The sequence below is a fragment of the Mus pahari genome, chromosome 1 (assembly GCF_900095145.1).
Source record: "Mus pahari chromosome 1, PAHARI_EIJ_v1.1, whole genome shotgun sequence".
NCBI classification, from domain to species: Eukaryota; Metazoa; Chordata; class Mammalia; order Rodentia; family Muridae; genus Mus; species Mus pahari.
The window spans coordinates 89,240,679-89,260,989 of record NC_034590.1 but is presented as its reverse complement, the minus strand read 5'-3'; the positions used below and the strand labels follow the sequence as shown (position 1 = coordinate 89,260,989).

General features: G+C 43.8%; 1 protein-coding gene across 3 annotated transcripts in view; it reads right to left on the bottom strand.

The window, feature by feature from the left end:
* Positions 1-20,311, bottom strand: part of Acsm2b (acyl-CoA synthetase medium chain family member 2B) — a 54,392-nt gene that overhangs the window by 12,139 nt on the left and 21,942 nt on the right. For all 3 annotated transcript variants that reach the window (XM_029540755.1, XM_029540750.1, XM_029540763.1), the window contains 7 exons: positions 12,226-12,436; positions 11,784-11,991; positions 8,253-8,399; positions 6,145-6,301; positions 3,797-3,876; positions 3,496-3,619; positions 1,444-1,524 (listed from right to left, as the gene is read on the bottom strand). In XM_029540755.1, the coding sequence (XP_029396615.1) occupies positions 1,444-1,524; positions 3,496-3,619; positions 3,797-3,876; positions 6,145-6,301; positions 8,253-8,399; positions 11,784-11,991; positions 12,226-12,436 (1,008 nt within the window). The remainder of the gene's footprint in view (positions 1-1,443; positions 1,525-3,495; positions 3,620-3,796; positions 3,877-6,144; positions 6,302-8,252; positions 8,400-11,783; positions 11,992-12,225; positions 12,437-20,311) is intronic.

The window sequence follows — 20,311 nt, the reverse complement described above, 5'->3', positions numbered from 1 at the left end:
AAATGAAAAGGTATACATAAAAACAGACACTGAGGAAATTCCAAGAATCATTAGGTCTTCCTTCAAAAGCCTGTACTCAAAAATACTGGAAAACCTTACTGAATGACTTTCTAGACAGATACTACTTACCAAATGTTTTTTGCCACTAAAGAGATAGAAGCAGTCATCAAATGTTTCCCAACCAAAATAAACCCAGGCCCAGATGGTTTTACTCTGGCAGAATTCTACCAGACTTTCAAAGAAGAGCTATTACCAATATGCCTCAAACTATTACATAAACAGAAACTATTACATATTACAGAAACAGAAGGAACACTGCCAAACTCCTTCTATGAAGCTACAGTCACCTTAGTACCTGAACCACACAAAGACTTAAAAAAGAAAGAACTTCAGACAGATTTCTCTTATGAACCTTGATATAAAAGTACTCAATAAAATACTCTCAAACCAAATCCAGGAACACATCAAAAACATCATCTACCATGACCATGAGCTTTGGCTCATTCTATAACTAGCTTGTAACTTATCTAACCCATTTGACTATTAACTATTCTGTCTACCATGTGGTTAGTTATCTCTCTCTCAGTCGTGGCCTGCTTCTTCCTTAGTGTCTTTCAGCATCTCCCTGCTGGTCTGTCTCCCATCTTTTCTCTCTTTATCTCTTACTAGTTCCCAGAATCATCTCTCTTCCTGACAGGGTCCAACCTGTTTCCTGCCTCAGCTCATTGGCCATTTCTTTTTTTATTGACAGATGATGTTTATATGAGATTATTTCTTCAGGGGAGGGTGGACAGCCTTGTCTTATTCCTGATTTTAATCTAATTTCTTCTAACTTTTCTTCATTTAGGGTGATTTTGGCCATGGGTTTCTCATATATAATGTTTACTATACTGAGTTTTGTTCCTCCAGTCTTGTTCTCTGCAGAATATTTACCATGAAGTTGGGTTGGATTTTGTCAGAGGCATTATTGAGATAATCATATGAGCTTTGTTTTTAAGTCAAGTTCTTTGATTTATTATATTTACCATTTTAAGTATTTTAAATCATGCCTGAGTGTCTTAAATAAAGACAACTTGGTCATTGTGAATGATCTTTCTTAAATGAAATTTTGCCTCTATGTTTATCAGCCATATCGATCTGTAGCTTTATTTATGTTGCCGTAATGTATTTACCTGGTTTGGGTGTTACAGTTATTACGGTTTCACAGGTGTATGAAAGTGCTCCTTCTGTTTGTGTTTTTAAAAGTGTTGGCTATAGTTCTTGTTTGAAAGACTAGAGGAATTCTATCCAGATCTGTTTTTGTTTGTTTTAGGTTGGAAAGTGATGATCTGGGGCACTCACCTAGCTAGGCTAGAATAACTGAATCAAGTGCAACTCAGTGAAAACATAACAAATAAATACAGTTCCACAGACCAATGCCCACCCCTATCACCCATAGCAAACCTGTACATCATAATGGGCAAAGGGGGTTCCCAGGGAGCCCGGTTTGACTTTCATCGTCCTGGAAACTCTGCAGGTAAGTCCCTGTGGAGAGACAAGGACAGAACAGCAAGCTTCAGGAAGAACCACACAGTCAAGGAAGGAAAGGTTCAGAAGCAGGTCTCACCTCTACCCTCAGTTGCTCGCATCCCTGTTTTCTCCATTCCCATACCCTGGCTCCCTCCTTTTTCCTGGAACTCTAACTCAAGTAGTGCCACAAAACTTTTTGTTCAGAAGACAATCTGGCTACTCCCTAGAGAAGAGAAATAAACAACTACCCTCCACAAATCCAACAAGATGGGAGGAATGAGTTAGAGTGGCTAAAATCAGCAGTAACAGATCACACATCTCAAAATTGGGGAAGAAGCAATGTTCCTAACACAGAGGAATGGTAAATGTTTGAATAAATGGATATGCTAAATACTCTGAGTGATCATGATGTGTAGCACACAGATATAGAAATATTACACTGTAGGGGTGGGTACAGCTTGGTGGTAGACTAATTGTCTAGCATGTGCAAGCCCCTTGACTTGATTCTCAGTTGAAGCAGAAAAAGCAGAAGCAGAAGCAGAGGATGAAGAGGAGGAAGAAGAAGAAAAAGAAGAAGGAAGAAGAGGAAGAGGAAGGAAAAGGAGAAGCCCCCTCTGCACACGTCCTTGTCTAGATAAACAGCAAGCCTTGCTGGGTGTGCTCTCCATACAATGTGATCCTCACTTGTGTTTGCAAACTCTTTCTGACTGCTTCATGTCACAGTGTGACAGTGCTGCCTTCAGCCTACTGGGGGAACACTGCCAAGAGGGCATTATCTAGAAAAAGAAGGTAGGTGAGAAGGCAGAGTAGAGGAGAGAAAAATAGGAGATGCCCCGAAAAGAAGTGAGTCGAGTTGGAGGAATCTGCAGGCTGTTCTGATGAGTAGTACAGATGGTACAGATACATGTTGGGCACAGAGGACTTCCATGATCATTTTGTCTGAATGAACAGCTGCTGGGTTTTGGTTGCCATAGTAATGGTGTTGAAGATGGAAACTCTAAGGAACCATTAGGTCAGTAAGAGGAATTAATGCTTTTCTGATGGGACTTGGTAGTGGCTCCAACCTTAGACTTCCTGGCATTCAAAACTATGAATCAAAATAAATACCTATTTTTCTTCATAAAACAACTAGCCTCAGGTATTAGGTTATAGTAATACAGACCAGACTAAGCTGTGCTGACCCCCTATCACTAGATAGGTGAGAAAGAAGGAGAAAGAGGGGAATCTATTTTCTTTCTTCTTCTCCTGTAGCAGGTCTTTGCTACTTTGTTGGTTCTTCTTTTTCCCACCCTTATACCCCTGGTTTCAATCCCATCACTAGATAGGAGAAAAAGAAGAGAGGATAGATGGAGAAAAATATAGAGATCTCTGATCCCAATTTCTTTCTTCTTGTTTCTTCTTTGAGCATGACTAACAAACCATACCCCCCCCCCACACACACACAAAATGAATGACCACCAACCACCAACCCCACCTATTGGGACCCTTTCATTTATATACACTCTGAAAAGTTCCCAGAATTCCAAATGTCACACAACTGCAGAAACTATCTACAACTAGCAAAACCTTGCCTCTACTACAGTATGAGGCAAATCACAATCCGCTGCTGTAAAGAGCCCTGTAGCCTCATACCTGAAATGAAAATGAAAGCATATAAATAAATGATATTTCTATGTCTTCTAAGGAGACCAAAATTCCAGAATTCTGACTACATTAAGCCTCTAGCTCTTAACTACTCTTTGCCTCTTTTTCATAACCCTTTTCATCACCTACCATGGCACCTATTGCTTGATTTTTTTTTCTTCCTCCCCCACTAGAATGTAATCCCCATGAAATTAGGAATATGATCATTTTGTTCCCATTGTAGATATTCTATTAGTATTTCCCAACTAAAAGAGTCTACACGGCTTCACAATAATGCGGGTATCAAACAGAAACTCAAGTCCAGCAGGTGCGCCCAGCCCATGGTTCCTTGGGAGCAGATACCGTTTCTGTCTGGCCATAGAATTCTCGGATTTCCAGTCCTGTCTTGGCTTTCCAGCTCTCCAGAGTCTCTGGGAGAAGGGTCTCTCCTCCACTGAAGCAGCTGTGCAGATGTGGAAACTTGTAACTAAAGAAGAGAGTTTATTTACCTTTAGCTTCATTGGAACTGAAGTCTACCCAGACTTGGGGATGAGTTCTAGGTGCTGTGATGGTGTTCCCGGCTTTATATAGGCTAAGTACGTCCAGCTTACTAAGGGCAGGGATGGGTCTAGAGACTCCTACCAGTCCCATAGAGGTCCATCACCTGGAAAGATCCTGTTGTAGCAACATCCGGTAAATGAGGGGGGCACCCACCAGGCTATTGATGGGGTAGCTGGAAAGCACCTGCAAAGAGAAAGCCGTCTGTGACACTGCTCTGAGACACAGATGTGAAACTCACCATGTCAATCACAACTTCTCAGGTTTTAGTGATCACGACTGAAATCCTAGTTTGTCTGTTGTGTTTGTTTTAGACTTAACAAGTCTCATAATTCTCACACATTTTCAAGATGCAACGGAGGAAATGAACACAGATAGAAAAAGGTCCAAGATTCATTTGCAACACTTTTGTCAAAGCCTGGCTGGCTCCTCACAATCAGTTTAAGACTCATCCTCATGATCCCCCACTTCTCCCCACCAAAGTCTCAGCCATCAGGAGGAATAGACCAGATGCTGCAACAAATGAATTAGATGATCTTCACTCAGTGCCTTAACCTTCTGGAACCAGGTTTATTATTGGCTATTTCCAAGAAAATCACTGTGAAAAACAATTCCTGGAAGGCATGGAACCGAATGCTTACTCAAGCAGGTCTCACAAGGACCTCATGCACTATGTACTGGGATCCTGTTCATGGACCTGAGCCCTGCAGGGTTAAGCAGATTGTAAATAACTGGAGGAGTCAGTATTTCCCACACACTATGCAATGCTGTCTCCCTCACAATACTTGTTTTGAGCAGAACTGAACAGTGATCTAAACAAATGTATAGAAAAAAAATAAAGAACATGCACAGATCACACAATGTTTCCTGCAAGTGTAACTGACAACTCTAGCTATCCTGTATTATATTTTTGCAGTCAAAATGAAAGCACATTTATTGTTTGTTACTATGTGGTAATAAGCAACTACAGCATGTAGATTTTCTTAATGACTATCTCAGACTATACAGGAAAAAGAATCCTCTCTCTCTCTCTCTCTCTCTCTCTCTCGCTCGCTCGCTCGCTCGCTTGCTCGCTCTTCAATTCCTCCCATGCAAATTTCCCAAACTGGACACAAGGAAAACACCCATCTGTAATATGATGGGGAAGAAATGAAGGTTCATTTCTAGATACATTCTTAGAATGGAACACTATAGAGCAAGTTAAAAAAAAAACAAACTTCATACACATGAAAAAATATATAGATTAACCTCACAAAGAGATTAGCTGAAGGAAAGAAACCAGACACAAAAGATTATACATCCTACACCTGAGTTCACACACACAAAAAGAGAAAAGGTGAAATTTAAGCTGGTATAAGTCAAAAGAATTAGTAACTTACGAGGTGAGGGCATGGCCAGGAGAGGCATGAGCACCTTCTGCAGCTATGGAAACATTTGAGGTTTCTATCTTGTGATGGTTACATGTGTGTCTGATATAAACCATGCTTCCTATATGCTGGATGGAGCAATAGGATAGGTCTCTAACCCTCATGTGGTTGGATATGGAGGTAATAATGCCAAGTAATGAAAAGGCACGCCAATGGCATGTTAGTTACTGCCATAAGTAAAGAACGAGACTCTCTATTCTCCTCACCTCCTCTTTTCCCTTCCTCTTCTCTCTCTTCCCTCCTTCCCCACCTCTCCTTCTTCTAAGGATATAGGAAGAAGGTGATGCCTACAAGCCAGCATGAGATCCCTTGTTAAGCAGGCAACCCCTCTGGCATCTTGATCATCGTCCATCTCATTCTTCAGAAATGTGGGAATCATCTACTCTGTGGCTATATGAGCCTCCTAGTCTGAGGCATTTCTGTGCACTAGCCTAAGCTGACAGAGGCAGTGTCTGACCCATGTGAATGATTTTCCAACTGTACATTAGAATAATGGTCTTCCATACATTTTAAGCATTGTCTTGTGTTACTCCACAAATAAATAAGGAAATATCACACACACACACACACACACACACACACACACACACACACACTCATATGCATACACATACATACACATGAATAGACATACACATGCATGTGCATAGACACAAACATGCACACACACACATACATACACACACACAATCAAACACACACATATGTGTGTGAGGACGATGGTATTACCTATCATCTCATTTTCTGAGATCTGATATCAAGACAAGTGCCTCTTTCTTGGGAGAGCCACCAACTAGTCCCATCTCTTGAATGCAAGTCATTGATCAATATATCCATCTATCTCTCTCCCTAGACCATGAGCTTTGTTAGATGGGCACAAGCTTCTGTCCTGCTTCCTGCTGTCCACTGCTCATCCATGTAGTTGAGATTTAGCAGAAGTTTTATGAACTGAAACTAACTGCAATAACCTGGAGTGTGCAGATCCGGAGTTTACTCTGATCAACCAATGCAAATGGTCCTCTCTTACCTTTAGAACAGTTTGTGGATCAAACTTTGGCAAAAGATGGACAAATATGCATGCTCCCAATGTCCAAGGTTCCAGAAACGCTGCTAAAATGTTCAGTATCCAACCAGTGTCTGAGATGGTCCATACTATGTCAGAAGTACCCAGGTCTGTCCAGCTGCTGAAAACACAGAACATAAGCATACAGAGATGAGTGTTTATCAACAGTGTGGTGCTTGAGGGGCTGTATGGGGGAAGGGTTAGATGTGGGCATGCAGTGTGTGTGAAAGTGTGAGAGTGCTCTACAAACTGTTACCCTAGAAGACACTATTTAGAAGATAACTGGGTTTTACTCTCACCTTCTTCCCAATGCTAGGACACGCAACAAACAGAATCACCCAGAAAAAGCTTACTAACAAAAGACATCAGAGGAAACATTCGTGTGTGTGTGTGTGTGTGTGTTGATGTATGAATGTGTGTACATGCCAGGTGTCCTTATCTGTCGCTCTCCACCGTATTCTTTGAGACAGGGTATCTCCTTAACCCTTGAGCTCACTGCTTGTCTGGATTGGTTGGCCAATGAGTGCTAGGGAGGTCCTACTGGCTATGTTCCTCTAGTGCTGGGATTACAGACATGCATCACCACATGCAGCTTTTCTGTGGATGCTGGAGATCTGAGTCCAGGTTCTCACACTTGTACAAGCACTTTGCTCAGTGAGGCTAGGGCCTCAGGTTCCAGGTCAGCAGATAATAGTCTAGCCAGCTTCAAGCTTGCTGAGAAGGCCTTTGGCTCTCTTTGCCAAGTACCATGAACTACCTGAACACAGCTGCAGCACTGGGAAAACTGATTTCCTTTCTTTCTCCAGAGCAGAATAAGAGGCACCAACCCCTTGTCAAAGCAAAGATGTTGTAGGATAGACAGGAAGAACACACAATCATGTACACACACACACACTCTCTCTCTCTCACACACACACACACACACACACACACACACACACACACTCAAGATGGTTGATCTCCTTAGGAAATTAAGCATACTGGAACCTATTTGGGATGGTGGTAGTGAAAAGTAATATTTTAGTTTCAAAAATAATTTATTACATGTCCTTAAAATTGTATCTTATTTCAGCTCATCTATTAAATTATTCATTTTATGTGGAATCATGTGCATATGTGTGTTCATGAGGAGGGCACACGCTCCTGTGTGTATGTATGTATCTGTTTGTAGAGGCCAGAGATGAACATCAGGTGTTGTCCTCAGATTCTCTCTACCTTAATTTTTGAGATATTATCTCTCTTGGCCTGCCCAGGAGTTTATAAATTAGGCTAAAATTGCCAGCCAGGGAGTCTCAGGAGGCCACCAATCACCACCTCCAGGATTTGGCATCACAAATGTGGGCAACCAAACTACTTTTTTAAAATGTGGATTCTGGGGACCACAGTCCTATTGCTTGCGTGACAAGGACTTTATGAAGCTATACTCCTCACTCCTAATTTAGATTAATTTAGCTCTCTGATATTGTTGACTCATAGGTAGGATATTTATGCTTTAAAAAAGTTTTTTAATATTAAGCTATTTCCTATTTTAATAATAAAATTACCATTGCAGTAAAAAGGATCTTCAGTTCTTAGCTCATGGAGACCTTGTCACTGTCCCTTCTGACTCCACAGGTCATAGTGACCTAGTAATGAAATTAGTACTGTCGTGAGACCTATGTTCTAGAAACTCCAATAACACAGTTCATCTCATTCCTCTAATGATCCTTTTCACATGAATAAATTTGCAAAGTAATTTGTTTCTAGCAAAAAGAAGATGTCCTACTAGAATCTGGGTGCCATTAAAACAAATTACCAGAGAACCCCAATGACAAGGTAGAGAGCATCTTGGAAGAGGACTTTTGTACCCCATTGCTAACCATCCATCCTACCACTGTGGCTTGACACAAGGAAGAGGTATTGAGACCTTGTGTTGTCTAAAACACAGACATCACACCAAAGAGTTCTGTGTGTGTGAAGCCTTGCCTTTATAGCTTCACTTCTCGGTTGTCTTTCTCGAAGTTTCCAGGGAAGATCAGACCTGCCTTCAGAACAATTGCTATGAATCTATAGAAGGAAAAGGATCAGCTTACCCAGCAGCATCCATCTTGGCCTTGATGCCCAGGCTGCAGTGGGTGTGTTCTGCCATCTTGGGAGGGCCACTGGTCCCACTAGTGAAGTAGATGGCCGCTGATTCTTGGCTTCCTGTCTCCACACACTGATGAATGGAGGATGCATCTCTACAGGAACCAGAAAGTCAGTGTCTCAGATCTAGCCTGGATGCTGATGATACTGGATACTGTGACTCGCCTTCTCTCAGTAGCCCTTGAGCTGACAAGGGCAAGTGAGATGATGACCTGTCTCTGAAGGGAAGCTCTTGAGTGGTAAAATTCATGGATTTCTTGAGTGCGTCAGACTTAGAACTTTGTTAGCTATGTGAGATTGTGCATGTTACTTAACCTCTGTGAGTCTCTCTGTGAAATGGGGTCAAGAAAACCCATCTCAGTTTAGCAAAAAAGGTAACCCGGCAACAAAGAAAGCAAGGGGTTAAGTAGCAGGGGCTTCATGTTGATTCAATTGTTGTTGGGCCCCAGAATGATACCAGGGGCACAGAAAGTGGGAAGTTAGCTTTCCAAGTGACTTTTAAAAAGTATTTATTTGTATTTTATGTGTATTGATGTTTTGCCTGCATTTATGTACAACGTGTCTATGTTTACTGTGGAGGCCTGAAGAGGGCATTGGATACCCTGGAACTGGAGTTATAGACAGTTGTTAATCTCCCATATAGATGTTGGGACTTAAACCTCAGGAAGAGCAGAGCTAGTCTCTTAGTACGCCACATGATTTCTTGCCACCCACTTTTTTTTTTAATTTTTTTTTATTTTTTAATTATTATTATTTTCTTTATTTACATTTCAAATGCTATCCCGAAAGTTTCCTATACCCTCCCCCCACCTCTGCTCCCCTACCCACCCATTCCCACTACTTGGCCCAGGCCTTGTCTTGTGCTGGGTCATATAAAGTTTGCAAGACCAAGGGGCCTCTCTTCCCAATGATGGCCGATTAGGCCATCTTCTGCTACATATGCAGCTAGAGACACAAGCTCAGGGGGTACTGGTTAGTTCATATTGTTGTTCCACCTACAGGGTTGCGGCCCCTTTAAGGTCCTTGGGTACTTTCTCTAGCTCCTCCATTGGCGACCCTGTGTTCCATCCAATAGCTGGCTGTGAGCATCCACTTCTGTGTTTGCCAGGCACTGGCATAGCCTCACAAGAGTCTGCAATATCAGGGTCCCTTCAGCAGAATCTTGTTGGCATGAGCATTAGTATCTAGGTGTGGTGGCTGATGATGGGATGGACTCCCGAATGGGGTAGTCTCTGGATAGTCCATCCTTTCATCTTAGCTCTAAATTTTGTCTCTGTACCTATATCCTTTCATGAGTATTTTGTTCCTTATTCTAAGGAAGAATGAAGTATCCACCCAGTGGTCATCCTTCTTGGTTTTCTTGTGTTTTGCATAATGTATCTTGGGTATTCTAAGTTTCTGGGCTAATATCCACTTATCAGTGAGTGCATATCTAGTGACTTCTTTTGTGATTGGGTTACCTCACTAAGGATGATATCCTCCAGAAACATCCATTTGCCCAAGAATTTCATAAATTCATTGTTTTTAATAGCTGAGTAGTACTCCATTGTGTAAATGTACCACAGTTTCTGTATCCATTCCTCTATTGAGGGACATCTGGGTTCTTCCCAGCTTGACCATAGGTGGGTGGATTCATTTCTGGATCTTCAGTTCTATTCCATTGATCTACTTGTCTGTCGCTGTACCAGTACCATGCAGTTTTTATCACAATTGCTCTGTAGTACAGCTTAAGGTCAGGCATGGTGATTCCACCAGAGGTTCTTTTATTGTTGAGAATGTTTTTTGCTATCCTAGGTTTTTTATTATTCCAGATGAATTTGCAAATCACCCTTTCTAACTCTGTGAAGAATTGGGTTGGAATTTTGATGGGCATTGCATTGAATCTGTAGATTGCTTTTGGCAGGATGGCCATTTTGACTATGTTAATCCTGCCAATCCATGAACATGGGAGATCTTTCCATCTTCTGAGATCTTCTTCAATTTCTTTCTTTAGGGATTTGAAGTTCTTGTCATACATGTCTTTCACTTCCTTAGTTAGAGTCACACCTAGGTATTTTATATTATTTGTGACTATTGTGAAGGGTGTTGTTTCCCTAATTTCTTTCTCGTCCCATCTGTCCTTCGTGTAGAGGAAGGCCACTGATTTATTTGAGTTAATTTTATATCCAGCTACAGCACTGAAGCTGTTTATCAGGTTTAGGAGTTCTCTGGTGGACTTTTTAGGGTCACTTATGTATACCATCATATCATCTTCTTGCCACCCACTTTTATTCTCTGGAAGAACCTACAGTTTTTTTAGGCAATCTTTCTAGTGTCTTGAATTTGAATCTTTAAAAGCTGGTGTTTTATTGCTTATTTTGTGAAAATTAGTTCAAAGATCATGACAGTAGAAAGGGGGGAAAACCTTTATGTTCTCCCTAAATGTTTCCTAAGGCATATGTCTCTCATGGACTGATTTCAAACATGTGGTAAGAATCCCATTTATCCAGCCAGTCTTTCTATGAAATTCTGGAAGGACCACTATTCTGCAAAGTGTCTCCTAGGGATACAGAATGTGGGAAAAGCCTGAAAGTCAGTGCACCAGGCATCTCTGAGGGGTTGTCTCATATACTGTTGGGCTCACCTCACATTTGATCTGTGGCTATGGTGAATAGTTCTAGATGCCTTTCAACCCCATTCAGTATGTAGTATGTGTATGTATATCTGTGTGTTTGTATGTGCCTGTGTAGTGTGCTTATGTGATATGCATTTTATGTGCCTCTGCCATGTGTGTGTCTGTCTATCCCTATGCATGTATATGTGCCTGTACAGTGTGTGTGTGTGTGGGGGGGGGTGTATTCACGTTTGTGCTAAGCGCACTAGTGCATGTGGACACTCAAAGGCCACAGGTGTCTCTTGCTACTGCTCTCTGCAATATTGCCTTGAGACAGGGTCTCTCGATGAACTGGAATCTTAGTTTTAGGCAAGGTTAGGCTGGCCTGTGAACTTTTGGGGTCTGCCTGTCTTTACCTCCCAATGCTAGAGTTACAGGCATGTGCAGCCATGCTGTCCTTTTTGCATGGCTGCTGGGGATTTGAATTAGGTCTCATGCTTGTACAGCAAGTGCTCTTGTCCACTGAGCCAAGTCCTTAGGCCCTTAGTCTCCTGGGGATTCTTTTAAATGCTACTGTAGCATGGGACTCTGGACTTGTAAGTATAAAAGCCCAGAAGGATGAGATGATGTCCCTTAAAACCATGAACAAATGAATATCATTCCTTTGTTGGAAAATCCTTGGGGGCATTCTATGTGCTTTTAGGGAGGTGTCTGAATGCCTGGCTCCACCCACCTTTGGAGTGAACCTATACTAAACACTTGCATTTATTTGCTTTTCTTTCTTCACTGTCTCAATTCCCTTAGACTTACACTGTGCACAACTGTACAATTTCTTGGTTGGATTTCTGGTTTGAGTGAAAAGTTGACTAAGGTAGGAGATACTCACTTTAGCAGTGCCTTGAAGTTTAGCCATCCTTCTCGATTGTTTTCAGACACCAGCAACTTGATTTTCAGAAATGAGCAGTCAGGGGCCACAGCATCCACTTCCTGAGCTACTTCGTCCCCAGCCACAATGGCCCTGGCCTTGGATGCCTGCAGCCTGTAGCGTATGTCTGAGGATTTCAACTGGATGGTTCCAGGCATGAAAACAAGACCTGGAGAAGCCAAACCGGTTAAAGAGTGCTAGGACTAGGGCGGGAATTGTCTTCTTCCCCAGAGAAGGGCTGTGCACAGCCATGGGGGCCAACCAGAAGGGCGGGTGGGGGGACCAACGGGGAAGAGGGACAACACATTCTATGGGGGTTTCTCTGGGGAGAGGACGCTGCAGTTCTCTACCCTCCATTTCCTTCACAAGGGAGAGTGCCCAGCCTGTGTGGGCTGTTACTAACCTGTCCGCATGCAGCCCAGGATCATCAGCCACCACTCTGGGATTTGGGAAAGCACTACTGCCACACGGTCCCCACGATGCAGGCCACAGGCTCCCGAGAGAATATTGGCTGTTTGTTTACTGATTTCACTCAGTTCTCTGAAGCTCCATTTTATTTCTTCCCCACTGCCATTCATCCACCATAGAGCTGGACCTGAAGATCTCTTGCCAGCCTGAAGGAAAAGAAGACCTGGTGATCAGAAGACCTATGGAGACGCAGGAGGTGGGACACAGGAAGGTGTTGAGATAATCTTGTGCACTGTGTGAAGGTTGTCTTTGTATTATTCAGATGTTGATTTCTGTCCAAGCAGAGTGCTGAGTACTGTCTAAACTTTGGTATTGTTATTTTTATGAAGCACCACCTGCCTCCATGTTTTGTAGAACATCTTCTCCATCACTTGATTGGTTTAATAAAGAGCTGACAGCCTACGATAGGGCGGGAGAGGAAAGGTGGAACATCGGGGCAGAGAGAGGAACTCTGGGAAAGGATCAGGTGTGAGCACACATGAGGAGGTGTGTATGGGGGGGGGTTCTCTATCTGGACATGGAGGTAGAAGGAACAGGTGCTGGGACTGTGAGAGAGAGAGAGAGAGAGAGAGAGAGAGAGAGAGAGAGAGAGAGAGAGCTAGCAGACCTTGTGGCAACTGTGGACAAGTGTAGATGGTTAACTAAGTTATACAAGCTAGTGGGAACAAGCCTAAGTTATAAGGCCTAAGCTTTTACTAATAATAAAAGGTCTCCATGTCATTACTGGAAGCTAGCAGGTCAAGACAGTCTGGTGATAGGAACATAGCAAACAAGACAAATTGCAACTCTAGGGTTTGTCAATCTGAGGACATCCACACACAATTAAAAAGTGCTGAAAACCCTCAAGTTACTTTTTAAATTTGGGTTAGATCTATTAATACTGTATTAAAACAGAGAGTTTTAATATGCATGTTTAAAAAAATAACAGCTAAAACACATTATATATTACTGTGATAGATAATATGATTGCCAGCTGGATTAGCTTGAGGATGCCTGAGATGAATAAAGGGTACCTCTTAGGTATGCCTGTGGGATTACACATTTGTCATATAAACTGTAGGACCTGAGTTCCACCCCAGAACACATGGAAAAAGCAGGTCGTGGTGACATACACTTGTAATTCAAGCAGTGAGGAGGTGGAGACAGGCAGATCCCTGTGACGTGCTGTTCAGTCAGCCTAGTGTACTTGACTGGTCAGTGAGAGACTCCATCTCAAACCCCAAAGTGATGGAGCTGAGGAAGGGCACATGAGACTGACCTCTGGCATCCATTTGCACTCACACATTACAAACACATATGCATGTGTGTACATTGGTGCATGTGCATACATGCACGCGAAGACAGAGACTCAGTCCCTTCCTCTGGATTGAAACAGTCCTTTGTAGGACAGGAGAGGCTCAGGGGTTCATGAAACTAACAAAACAAACAATGAAGCCCAAGTTTGCAAGACACACAGGCACATGGATCTTCAAGAAGCCAGTTCAGGCTGTTACATTTAAGTAGTAAATAGCTATTGCATAAGGAGCACCAGTGATTCATGCTGAGTAGGGCTTCTCAGTGACACATGTCCCTTTGTGTTACTCATGTCCCTGTAACTCCCTACCCACACTCTCATAACTAACCCTAAAGGCTCATGGCTTCACCGATCTTGACTTATATCAGATCGGTTCTTTGGCCAGTCATCACACTGGACGGGATGATCAATCTGCCAGGAAGAGTCATGCGACAACCTTGAACCTGGGTTCCGTCTTCAACAGAGAGGATGGTGCAATCGCCGTGCTAAGGTTGTTTCACAGAACAACGTCCTCGCCACAGCTTTCTTTGAGTATCCCCATTTGGTTCCCTTGCTGGTTAAGTCCAGCCCTTCTCCTGCCTTAGCCTGGATGAGCCAGTTCAGCCTCTCGAATTGTATTTATGGTGGAGGTATTGAGCTGGTAGTGAATGAAACTCATAGGTGAACAGAAACTTGGAAGTTTCTACATCCCCGCCCCCACCCCCACCCCCATCTCTTGGGCTGATGCCTACTCTGTTGAGTGGTCATCTTACTCGAACACCTCAGTGGCAGGGACATGTGGCTTAGTTTTCTGAGAAGACTGGCTAAGCCTTGAGCTGTTGGTTTCTTTCTGTGATAATGTTATAATCAGATTGGCTGTCACTGTGACAAACACCTTAATGTATCTCTTAGCTTGTGCATTCAGAGGATCCCATCGGCATCCCTTGGCTGTGGTGACTGTGCATGCGTAAGGTGAGGCAGAGTCATGGCAGTCGCAGTGCGTGACAGAGGCTGCTCACTCCGTGACAGGAAGCAAAGAGAGAAGCAGAGACCACAGACAAAACGAAACTTCAGGGTTGTGTTCTCAGAGACCTGTTTCCTCTAGTCCCACTGTTTAAAGCCTTTATCACCTCCCAAACCAGCATCACCAGCTGGAGACCAAATGTTTAAACTGAGCCTATGGGGTCAGTACAATAACAAGGCCTCACAATTAGCACAACTGACTCCATGATGAAAGGACCATTCTGGCTGTAAAATCCAGAATGTAGACAGAAACACTTGCCAAAACTAAAACAAAGGTCTAATCTGTCAAAGTTGATATCATTCTGGGAAAGTCCCAAGTGTACTAACCTTGCTTTTTAGCTTCTGTAGTTCTGTTCTTGAGAACTGACATATGTCAACCTAGGGCATATGTTTTGTGCTTAAAAGCTCACCCTGAGAATGACTCAGGGGTACACTGGGATCTCAAACACCCAGTGTAGCTATGGCCGGCTAATGAAGACTTTCTATTATCTTAGGCCCATGTCTGAGCAGTCTTCTCTGGTGAATACCTCACAATGTTTCTGAAAGCCCCAGAGAAATCCCAGAGACCATACCTTGAGTCACTGGGGTCTCAGAGCCCCTTAGAAAACAAAAGAGCACAGTAGTCAGGTACTCCTAGGGGGTGTGCAACTTGAGATGGTCCAGCACCACCACCCCAGACTCCCTCTGATCATTTGTTGCCTATCGATTCAGATGGGTCTGACACCTCCACCACAATAAGAAACAAACTGGAAAGTCACCTGTTCTGTCACCTCCAGAGGTAAGTATAGTTAAGGTGCCTTCTGTTTGGCTGTTCCAGTGTCCAGGATCCCTGTGAGAGTCCTCCTGTCTGCTCAGTGTGATGGCTACCCCTGGTTGTTCTCTCTCTCTCTCTCTCTCTCTCTCTCTCTCTCTCTCTCTCTCTCTCTCTCTNTGTGTGTGTGTGTGTGTGTGTGTGTGTGTGTGCGCGCGTGCGTGTGCATGCATACATGCATGCGTGTGTGTTTGTGTTCATGTGTCATTCCATGTGTGTCTTGGTGTGGCACAACTCTGTCTTTCTATGTGTTTCTGTCAGATTTGTTTCTCTGCATTGACCAGTAGCTTTCTCTGGTGTGAGGACCCTCTGGCTTAAGAACTATGCCCCATCCTTTTGGGGACCTGAATCCTCTTGCTTCTGCAAGAGGTCACCCAGAGAAACCCAAAAAGCCCCTTCCCCTGTCCCACTGCAGGAGCAGGCGCTCTGGCGCATTTTGTTGCTGGACTCCTGCTCTTGGTCAGGGTTAGTCACTGTGGAAGTGGGAAGGATCTGGGTGTCTCATCCAGGGCCCCCTGCCATGTAAGAAGAAAGCACACAAGGAGGGGGAAGAATCCCCTAGGTGAGCATTCCCTCTGCTCTGCACCTGCTCTAAGCTGCCCTAGGGAAGGGGGGAAGTTCCCCTGGGCTGAGCCGGAAGTAAAAAGGAAGTTCTACTCCCTTCTCTGTTATGATTTATGTCTCCTTTTAAATCAGTGATCTGTAAAACCCTTTATTCTCTGAAAAGTATAAATACATACATACATACATACATACTTACATACATACATACATGCCCCCCTGCACTGGGCAAGGGGATCACTACCAGACAGCACAGCCTGGATAAAACAATTTTTTCCTTCTATCTCTTCTATCTACCACTGACCACACAGACTTTAAACAACTTTTGATAGGTCCTTTTTAAAGGATTAAAGATAGCTACTAAAAAGATTTCCTTTGTCCCCAACTTGTCCCCAGATGTAAAAAAATAAAAAAGTTTTAAAAAGTTTTTTAATGGTATAACTAGGTCCCAGTTGCTGGAAAGTACCTTAAAGAGTGTTTAACAACAGAGAGCTGAGTGGGACAAGGTCTTTTACATAACTGAAAGCCACTGTCCCATTCCCTCATGATGATACACAGGGAGACTTACAGATACCCAGCAAAGTTTGGGTGTCTCACCCTCACGTAGGGGATTAAAGAAATCAGTACCTCGGGATTGGCTCAACACTAAGCTCCTATAATTGTTCAACTACCCAGTTCAGCTACCTATTTCGAAATTAAATAATACTCAATGACCCTGGACACATAAGGGGAAATTGCAGATTATATTACCTAGCTTGAAGAAACGGATATCTTGTTGCCCAGCCAAGAGGTACCTTGGACTGTACCTCTCTTGCCTGTGAACTTTGATCCTCATGAGTCTGGTTCTTCCAGAGAATCAGGTGAACATACTCTTTGACCCAAAATATGTATTCTCCAGCTTCCCATTGGCAGAGGTGAATTGACCCATCTTTGCTTTTACATGAACAGACCCAGTGGGAGGTAACAGTGGGCAACTTACTTGGACCGTGTTGCCCCAGGAATTAAAGACACTAAATGTAGACTTCCCGCTATTCTGTTAGAAGTTTCTGGAAAGATAGATTCCAAAAAGAGCCACCGAGCAGCTGCTGTCAGAGTTGTAGACATTGGGCTACAGAGTGTCAGCTAAGAAAGCTCAACTTTGTGTAGCAGAGGCTGCCTATCTTCGCTACCAGCTGAAGGAAGGCAAAAGGATCCTGTCTCCGAGTAAGATTGTTACCGTCCTCCAAATCCCAACTCTAAAGGCTAAGAGACAGCTTCAAGAGTTCTTGGGTACAGCAGGACATGGATGCCTCTGGATTCCAGAGTTTGCGGAAATAATAAGACCCCTATACACCAGCACGGAGTAGGGCACCAAGTCTCTAATCTGGACTGAGACTAAACAAAAGACATTTGAGGCTTTAAAAACGGCTCTGATTTCTGCTTCGGCCCTAACGGGAATTTAAGGAAAACTTTGGGGCCGTGACATGCCCTGTGTGGTTGGACCCTGCAGCCACAGGATGGGCCACCTGTGTAAGAGCCGTGGCAGTTATTGCTAGTTTAATAAAATAAAGCAAACGAGTTAACACCGGGTCAAGATCTCAGCCTCACAACACCCATGCATGACTGAGGCCCTCCTGAGAAAGTCCAGAATGCTGGCTGTCTAATGGCCACGTGACCAGGCCTTAACTCCTGGCGCGCCCTCGGGTCCAGTTTGAGAAACCCAGCACCATCAATTCGGCTGATCTCTTGCCTGATGACACTGGTGCTCATCCATGACTGTCAGGAGATGAAAGACAGAAGCAAGTATGTGGGAGCTACAGTAGTTACTTCAGCTGAAATGGTATGGGCCCACGCTGAGTACCTCTGCTCAGAGAGCAGCACTGATGGCTGTGACCCAGGTTCTCAGATGGGGAAAGGAAAATCTACCATGGTATACACGGACTGCCAGTGCTATGCTTTTACTACCAGCCATGTCCACAGTGTGATCTAGAGAAAAAAAGAGAGCTTCTTACTACGACAAAAGGGGACATTAAATAAGGTTGGCTTCCCCTAGAGGCTGTTTGTCTTCCTCCACAAATTCCTGTCTTCCACCGTCAGACTTGGCTGCCTGACAAATGGCCCTAAGACCACTGGGGCCTAGGGATGGAGATTCTGGTATGGTATCATGACCAAATGCTGCCTGAGACTCCATGGTAAAAAAGAAATGGACAACTTAACCCCACAGGTTGATGGAGGACACCAGAGGGAAAAATCTTTCTCTTGGAAACAACTGGCAGGACTCTGGTAACTGACTCAGGCTACTCATTTGGGGTCTACAAAACTTTCTGAGTTGCCCAGACTAAGGTAGGCTATACAAAGTCTGGACAACCTGATGCAGGATGTCTCAGCTAGACTTCAGGTTTATGCTCAAGTGAATCCAAAACAGATAGCCCTTGGTCTGAATGAGAGACCAACATCCTGGTGAACTCTGGGAAAACTGACTTCAAGATCCAGCCTGCTGGGGGATGATAAAAATACTGGGTAATTTTTGATAACTGTTTCACCTTGTGAGTGAGATTCACACATCCTCTCTTGGGGCCTCTTTATTACGAAGTTTCTTTGGGTCTGTGGATTGTAACATGATTATCCTGAACTTTATGACTAATGTTCACTTATAAGTGAGTACATACCATACTTGTCTTTCTGAGTCTGGGTTACCTCACTCAGGATGATATTCTCAAATTCCATCTATTTGCCTGCAGATTTCATGGTGTCTTTGTTTTTAATAGCCGAATAGTTTTCCATTGTGTGTGTGTATATATATATATTCTTCAGTTGAGGGACATCTGGGTTGTTTCTAGTCTGGATATTATGAATAAATTTGCCATGGACATAATTTAGCAAGTGTCGCTGGAGTATAGTGAAGCATCTTTTGTGCATATGTCAAATAATCAAAGGTTTATGGAAAGAGGGAACTGGGTGGGGTAGGGAGTAAGGAGAGGTATGGGAACAGCAATCAGATGTTGGGGGAAGTGATGGGAGAGGGCTGGGAGTGAGAACCGACATCATTGCAGGGGCATCTCTGGGACTAGCTGGAGACCTGGGATAGGAGAGGCTCTGGGGAGTTTATGGGGTGACTCTAGCTGAAATTCCTACCAACAGGGGATATAAAGATCAAAGTGGTCACTTTCTGTAGTCAGGAAGAACTTCCAGTGGAAAGAGGGGAGCATCAATCCACCCAGAAAACCTTCAATTCAAAATTAGTTCTGCCTACAAGATGCACAAGGATAAAAATGGAGCAGAGACTGAGGGAATAGCTAACCAGTGACTGGTCCAGCATGAAACCGATCCAATGGGAGAGAACCAGTCTTGATACTATCAATGACACTCTGCTATGCTAGCAGACAGGTGCCTAGCATAACCGTCATCTGAGAGGCTTCATCCAGCAGTGGATGGAGCCAGATGCAGAGACCCACAGTCAGACATCAGGAAGAGTTCAAGGAGTCTTGTGGAAGAGGGGGATAGAGTTGAGCAAGCCAGAGGTGTCAAGGTCACCACAAGAAGACCTACAGAGTCAGCCAACCTGGGCCCATGGGGGATCACAGAAACTGAATCATCCACCAAAGATCATGCAGGGGCTGGACCTAGGTTCCCAACACATTTGTAGCAGGTGTGCAGCTTGGTCTTCATGCAGGTCCCCTAACGATTGCAGTAGGGGCTGACTCTGACTCTGTTGCCTGCCACTGGACTCCCTTCCCCTAACAGGATAGCTTTGTTGGCCCCCAGTGGGAGAGGAGTTGCTTAATCCTGCTAGGACAAGATGTCCTAGGATGCGGTGGTACCCAAAGGAGGCTTCCAGTTTTCTGAGGAGAAGACGGGGGGGGGGGGTGTTGAATAATGGGGAGAGGGATTTGTAAGGGCAGGGCTGGGAGGAAAGCCTGTGATTGGGATATAATGTGAATACAAAAATCAATTACAGAAAGAAAAAAATACTAGGTAATTTTTAAAGATACCTTTTCAGAGTGGGTAGAAGCATTCCTTCTCTGGACTGAAACTGCTCAAATAGTATTAAAAAGCTCCTACAGGAACTGGTCCTCTGATTTAGCTTCCCCTTAGCAATGGGGTCCAATGATGGCCTAGTTTTCGTAGCCAAAACCTCTCAAATAATATCTAATGCTTTACACATAGATTAAAACTTCCATTCTCCATATAGACTTCAGAGTTCTGGACAGGTTAAAAAACAGGATACTAAAAGAAACCTTCAGCCAGGTGTGGTGGCGCACACCTTTGATCCCAGCACTCGGGAGGCAGAGGCAGGTGGACTTCTGAGTTCGAGGCCAGCCTGGTCTACAGCCAGGGCTACACAGAGAAACCCTGTCTCAAAAAACCAAAAAA